The sequence below is a fragment of the Labeo rohita genome, chromosome 2 (genome assembly GCF_022985175.1).
Source record: "Labeo rohita strain BAU-BD-2019 chromosome 2, IGBB_LRoh.1.0, whole genome shotgun sequence".
NCBI lineage: Eukaryota > Metazoa > Chordata > Actinopteri > Cypriniformes > Cyprinidae > Labeo > Labeo rohita.
Genome location: NC_066870.1, coordinates 9943874 through 9951367, shown reverse-complemented (window position 1 = coordinate 9951367; position 7494 = coordinate 9943874). Strand labels below are relative to the sequence as shown.

The following is a 7494-nucleotide window of genomic DNA, read 5'->3' as shown; positions in this document are numbered from 1 at the left end:
GGGTCTAAAAAGTGCTGTTTCAGGGGTGTGTTCCCTTACATGAAAATCAGAGCCGTATAGAGAGAGAGTTGCGACAACGGAAGTTCAAAATGCTCGATCGTCATGTGATTCGTGTAGACTTCAAATAGTTCCAGAAAGTTCATAGCGGGCTATTGGAATACATGGAGTTGGAGAGGCAGAACTGCGATTTTGGTTATTAGTAGAAAATAAAAGAATGTATTTACATCATTTATAAAATACATCGACATGCATATGTAGTATGCATATGCAGTTATATCAGTGTTGTATTTAAAATATAAAATACGCTAATATTTGAGGATTAATGTGGTCAACTATCGCTACTTGCCTTGTTAACATATTTTAGGCTAAAGTAACTTGGTTAAAGAGTGCATTTGCTGTTTTGAAATGGTATTGTCTTGTTGGTATGTTGTCTTAATGCCAAAGAAATGAATTATAAAATTAAATTAAGGAAAATTCATCTTGTTTAATGTTTTTGATTTTTGTTCACCCCATAATTATTAATATAGAAATATTTTCATAGTATATTCAACTTAAAACATTGTTTTTACACATTTAATCATATATTTTACGTATGTTGACTTTTGTTATACACTTATTTTCAGCAACTGATTTATTCATTTATAATAAACGGAAAAGCATGTTGTCCTTGTAGTTTCCTGTGCTAAATAGGAATGCTCCAGAGTCACTCACAGAAAGCAGAATGAATTTATGGTTTCCTACTGACATGGAGAGGAGAAAAAAGATGCATCAAGTTTTATTTTATTCACATTTATCTGTATAGCACTTTTTATTATACACAGTGTTTCAAAGCAGCTTTACAGAAAATTAATGTTTCTATGTTACAAATAAGAGTTCTGTTAACAGGTATAACTGTCAAAGTAATGTTCATATGGCAGAAATGTTCTAAAATTAGGCAATACAAATCATGCAGTTAGTTAACATCATGTATTCAGCAGAAACAATTAATACATTAAAGCAATGATCACATGATTTGATCATGTTGATTATAATACAAAGAAAATTTGGTAGTTTTGTGTGTTTATTCAGAGTTGGCATCATCTGAAGTCCTCTCAAGGCTTGGCATCATGTCTTCAGAGGTGTTCTCATTACAGGGAGTCTTCAGGTGGTTCTTGTTCTGAGAGCAGAAGGAGAAAAACATGGGAGAAATGGTAAAGTGATGCTCTATCACATATCAGTCCTGTGGCTTCGCTGCTCCTCCACACACAGTGTTTAAGAAGTAGATAAGAAGTACAAAAGTACAGTAAATATAAAACACAGTAATAAAGTACATGTTTACTGTGATTACATTTATTAAAGTTGAAGTCAAAAGTTTACATACAGCTTCCAGAATCTGCAAAATTTGAATTAATTTACCAATATTAACACAGTATTAAGAATGAAGTGTATGTAAACTTTCGAACTGGGTCATTTTTATAAATGTAACTATTATTTTCTCTTATGGACTATATGTAAACAACATCTTTTATGTGAAATATCTCATTCAGGTCAGTACTAAATAAACAATGTTTAAACATATTTATTTTGGTAATATAAATTATTTTAATTAACATTTTGCAGTATCTGCAAGGTGTATGTAAGCTTTTGACTTCAACTGTATATGGTAGTGGTATTTAATATATTTCTGGTAATTTAGCCTGGTATGATTCTCAAATGAAAATTGCCTGGCTCTATTTCATTCTCACTTAGGTACATCAGCATCCTTTGCAATAAATTTAATTCTAATATTTAACTTTCCACCAGCAAAAATCACGTTTAAAAGCCTCAATTACACAACAATGAATTAAACTGCTTTAAGAGAATGAATAATACCCCCTAAATCTACTAATTTAGTAAGGAATAATCTAATAATAATCTGTTTTAATGCATAAGGTAATTTAATTAACTGCTCTGATAATATATAGTTTCGTTCTATAAATGTCTTGCCTTGTAAAAGTCGATCACAGCGGTCTCTTCTGCTGCATCTCTATGGCGCTGATAGTATTAACGCTAAAGCGCTAACTTCCAGGAACTATTGCGTGCCTCCACGATCCGCCATTGCTGTAAAAAACTGGTCCATTGGAGTCAATGGAGTTGTCGCAACTCTCTCTCTATACGGCTCTGATGAAAATGAGCTGCAACTTCCCGCCCATCTCCAGAGAGAAGAAGCAACATGAGCAAGCGTGAGAGGAACACTACTTTTACTGTACTTAAATGGAACAAATAGACGATTTCTTACCAAGAGTTGCTGAACAATGAATCAAAGCGTGCAATCTGTGATCGCATGCAGTTGCTGACAATCACGAAAGCATGCAGTCGCTTTCTTATGCGTGCCGTTTTAACGGTTTCACTTTCGCTTTAAAAATTTATCACATTTAGCAAGGAGGGGAGAGGATGGACACGGGTGCAAGGCCCACGAATGCACCCTATTTTGGCGCGACACCTGTCCTGCTTAACTTAGACGCAAAGTAATCTGTTAAACGGGTTTACATGGCAGAATTTTAATTTTGTTCAGTTTATAAAAAGGTTTTTATCCCACCCCTCTCAAACCGAAAATTTCATTAGATTTGAGCATTTTTATTCCAATTGAGGTGTTTATATGGAGCATTTTCATTCGGATTGGACTTTTAAAACCATTACAATGCTCCATGTAAATGCGCCTGAGTGCCAATGAATAGAATATAACTGCAGTAGCCTGTTAGATGATCTTACAAAACTTTTAGCTTCATGTTTTCCTAGTTAAATCCAATAAATGTATAAATAGTCAATGAACAAGACAAACTCTGTATCTTACTGTTTTTGTTATATTCGTCAAGTGATCCATGAAAACTTGCATAATGTAATTACTTTCCTTTATTTACAGGTATAGAAAAATATCAATTAACTTTACAAAAAAGATATATAAATAAACTCTTACAAACATTTGTAAAACCAAATCGTAGTTGGTAGCCTGGTTTGATTTTAGGAAGATTATTTTAAAAAAAAAAGACAATGCATTTATATTATTCTAAATGGCTGTGTACACACAATTCTAAAACTCATTTCTGTCCAAACACCTTCTGGAAGTGGATTTTGTATAATAAGTGCCCTTTAAAGAAAGAGCAAAATTTCAGTAACCACTATTTAGTTAAAAAACAAAAAAGAAAGAAAAGAAATGCTGAAAACATACTAAATTGTGACTTTAAAACTGAGGTATGTAGTACCGAACCGTCATTTATACAGTTTCACCCCTAATTACTTAGTTTAGTTTGATTTTTCAGCTCATGTCCTGCATTTCACCTCACTTCACCATTTCATTAGCCATTCAAACTCCAAAATCTACTGCTGTGCACTGACGCTCTAGTGGAAGGAGCAGCAAAAGTTGGTCTGTGGGCTCCAGTGAAACATCAGTACAAAGGATGGGTGTTCTGGTGGGCCAGTCATCAAGCTAGAAAAACAAAGATCAAGTGGTCATTCTTCCAAATACTGTCATCACATCTAGAAATGGTATTTTCTAATGGTGTTTTTTGAAGCAGGTCGGATAGATGCAACCTATTGCTCATTGGAAAAACATATAACCTGTACCTACATTTTTGCATAACTCTTCTAAACTATGCATAGAATTCACTGCAGTTTCCAGTTGAAATTAACACTAGAGGCAGTAAAACAGCAACAACTTTTATTACTTTTTGCTTGGTTATCACTTCCATAAGGTACAAGATGTTCAAGAAGTAAAATAATATCATTTTGCAGAAATGGTGCCACAAGCATGCATTTCCAATGAGCTTGGGTGGCAGCTGTGCAAAATAAATTAGCTTCTAAAAGAAATAATGATAAGCTCATTTAGATGTCTGGATAATAAATGATCAGGAAGTTAAACACACAGTTACCAGTACATTGGGAATGGTCTCCCTGTGGTAAATGGTCTGTTTGATCTGTGGACCAAAATGTGTTGCCAACCATCCCAGAATAAAAGCCACGGTAAGCGCTACCACTACAGCGATGCTCACCATCACTGGTCTCATAAACTCAGATGTCTGATCTAGGAAGGAAATCACGTTAATATGAACAAGCTTAGAATTATATATTGTTGTATTATTAATCTTGTCTCTTCTCTTCACAGTTATCAAACAATCACACCCTGCAGTGATCACTCACTAGGAATGATGACACACTGTGTGTCAATGCTGCAGCTCTTGTTAATGGCTTCTGCTAGTGCTTCTGCCTTGAAGCACATCTTCTCTTTCCCTCGATGGGCAGCAATGGAAAAATGATAAGGGTAAGCTCTGACCACATGAATTAAAGCCTGCAAAGATATCCATCATATCACAGCAGGCCTTAGTTTGGACAGACAACAATTTATTTTACACAAACAAAAACAAGGCTGTGAGTGATAGAGATACACATTCTGTTCAATAGGCTGCACTTTTCACAAGCCATAATTACATTAGTTAAATTACATTACTTTTTTATGGAACAATTTGTTTAAACATTCAAACAAAAAAATTGCATGTGTTCTATTATTAGTAGTAGTAGTAGTATTATGTGGAAAATTGCGTGCAATGAGTTGTAATCCTGCTGGTAATTTAGAGGCTATAGAATTCATTTTTCGGGTTCATATTGAGTAGCCCTTATTGAGTAAACTGTTAAATGAATGATTCAATGATTCACTCGTAAAAATAATCACTTGTTACTGCCAAGCTTGTGATGTAACCTGCAGAAAGAAACGCTGAGAAATCCACACCACTACTGCACAATCTGGCAGTCATAGAATAAAAAACCAAAACACAACAAACACAAACAATAAAAAATTCCATTGCTGTTGGACTAAATGTCAGCTACCATGAAACTGCTTGGACAATAAAATTTAAAACCTGGAGAGCATAGGGGGGAGTGTTACGGATCTGGTCGGTGAGCTGTGGACCGCTCACCACCAGATGTCGCTCTCACCTTCTTTACACACACTGACTGTTATACCACACCCCGGACTACATTACCCATCAGCCACTGCTCTTATCACTTGCGTCCAATCAGAGACACTATTTAAACCCCGGTCTTCCTGTTTCGCACTGCCGAGTATTGTATTGTTTATCTTTCATACGAAGCGTTTCTCCGTGTTATTCTGTGTCTAGTTTTCTTGTTTTGCCTATCGGAACTCTCGCCTGTCTGACCACTCTACTGCCTCGCCCACACGGATTACGTTCGCCACTGGATTGACCCTCGCCTGTCACGGATTACTCTTGTCTCGCCGTCCATACACCTGTTTGCCATTGTCTGACCCTGCCTGCCTGACCATGTCTATGTCTCGTCCCAATAATAAAAGTGTGCATATGGATCCGCTCATCTCTCGTCTCACTCCCTCCATTACAGGGAGCTTCCAGGGTCCATTGAGGCTGTAATCTCCTCCCTTATCAGAAGAAACTCTGCTAACTGTTGTACAAGCCTCTGAATAGACTATACATCTGTCACTCACAACCTCTTTTTTTTCTTCTTCTTCTTTTCTTTACCTTGTGTTAAAAGAAATATGCCATCTACCCTTACTAAGGTCCTCAGGCATTTATTAGGAGAGCCATCAGACGTGCTACATTACATAATGGTTAAAAAAAGAAAAGATTCTTACATTCTGTTCGTCCCCCTCCTTCCACACTTTAAGGTTTACTGTCATATCAGAAAGAGTTGTACTGAAGCCGACCTGGATAGGATCCTCCTCCACATTCACTGTCATTTTTGGGACCAGTAACACTGCTATACAAGAGGAGGAAAAAAAAGTGACCCAGTTGAGCTATTTCAGACATCTGTCTTTGTTTTAGTAAAAATGTGAATAATGCTTAACTGTCTCTCCTGTTGAAGGTCGCTGGCAGATTTGTCCCTGATTTCTGACCATCACAGTTTGTCTTTATGCGGATATTGTAGTCAGAGTTGGAGGCCAGGTCATGAGTGAGGTCACACCTGTTTTCACTTATCTCTTGGCAGTCATATGCATCCACCCATGTTCCATTAAGGTTGTGTAACTCATACTCCCTACATTGTGAATCAGAGAGGAGTAATATTATTTTTAAAGTCATGATTAACACAACAATTGTAAAAAAACAGACAAAAAAAAAGTTTGATTACAATATTTTTCAATTAAATAAATGTAAATAAATTATTTACATTTATATGAATACATTATTTTACATTTATTCATTTAGTTATTTGGCAGACGAAGTGTTTTGCAATGACTACTTGATACTTGATTCTCCTAACATGTTTTCGCTTGAAGTGATGGGTGGAGACTAAATGCTTAAGAATACTTGTTCTGCCTGTAGAATAGGACTGTTTTTTTTTTTTTAACATCAACAAAGTGCAAACATCATCTTGCTCAGAACTGTATATTGCAGTCTAAAAACTAGAACATAAACTGACAAATGTTCAGTACTGACAAATGTACTGTTGAACTACACTGTTGAACTGATTAATGAGTTGTCAAAATAAATAAATAAATAAAAAATCAACAATGTGCTTACCCTTGAAACTGCACAGAGTAGTTGACAGTGGAACAGGATGCTTGCAAGAGGCTCCATTTCAGTATGTGCTTCATGTTAACAGAATGCATTGAGATGTTGAGAGGTGTGGATAGTGAACTTGAATCTGAAATCCATGACCAATGTTTGTCATACATTTAGTAAGTATTTTCAGAACGTCAAACCAAAAATTCATTGTATAAACCTGTTCAACATATTAGGAGCATACTAGTGCCATATAATAAATAAATATTAAATTAATCAAGTTCATTTCAATGAAAGATAAAGATACTAATGTTAAGATAAATGTTTTTAAATAAGTAATAAGTGCTTTATGATTATGGTACTATACTTATGTTATTATATTATTAGGATAGGTTTTGAATGCCAAATTCAATTTTATACAATATGGAACACCGGGTTTGTGTTCCTCTAAAAAGGGTACAAGACTCCTGATCAATAAATGCAATAGTTTCTCTTTAAAACTTATTGTGAAGCCTATGCCATACATTTCTTTCTACAGTGTTGTGTACTCTATGTATAGTTGTTATTGGTAATACTAATGGTGGTCTGAAAATGACATTAGGTCAAGAGATTGACTGAAATGCTGTAATAACATAAGTATGCAAATAAGAAAAAAAGGATCACTATATTACATACCCCACTATTGTAATTCACAGTGGCTGAGATGTTGTACTTACAGTTAATGGTGAAATACAGAAGCAGAGGGAACAGACTATTAATCAAACCACTTCTCATAACCTCTTCTTCTGCTGTCTCTGTGAACACCAGCCCTGGTCAAGCCCTGGACTCCACTCCCCTCTTTGGCAAAACCAAAAGAGTCCAGGGGTTTCCCACTCTCCTTCTTTCAAATAAAACGACCCCTGAAAATCATGCTGATGTGAAAAAGAAGAGTCTCTGGGAATGGAGGTGTCTTCATGTTTTCTGAACCTGTAAACTGAGTATGTACTAAATGAAAAACTTCAGGCGAATG

General features: G+C 35.6%; 1 protein-coding gene across 3 annotated transcripts; it reads right to left on the bottom strand.

Moving 5' to 3' along the window:
• Positions 1-1022: 1022 nt before the first annotated feature.
• On the bottom strand, positions 1023-7494 carry crfb16 (cytokine receptor family member B16). 3 transcript variants are annotated; one of them, XM_051124663.1, is made up of 7 exons: positions 7202-7494; positions 6504-6627; positions 5831-6018; positions 5618-5742; positions 4156-4303; positions 3882-4039; positions 1023-3445 (listed from the first exon to the last, which is right to left on the bottom strand). In XM_051124663.1, exons 1-7 carry the CDS (start codon positions 7257-7259, stop codon positions 3323-3325), a joined length of 924 nt encoding a protein of 307 aa, XP_050980620.1. In that variant the 5' UTR covers positions 7260-7494; the 3' UTR covers positions 1023-3322. The 3 variants fall into 3 exon arrangements, with proteins under 3 accessions (XP_050980620.1, XP_050980628.1, XP_050980636.1); XM_051124671.1 differs by having other exon boundaries at positions 3888-4039; XM_051124679.1 differs by having other exon boundaries at positions 3894-4039.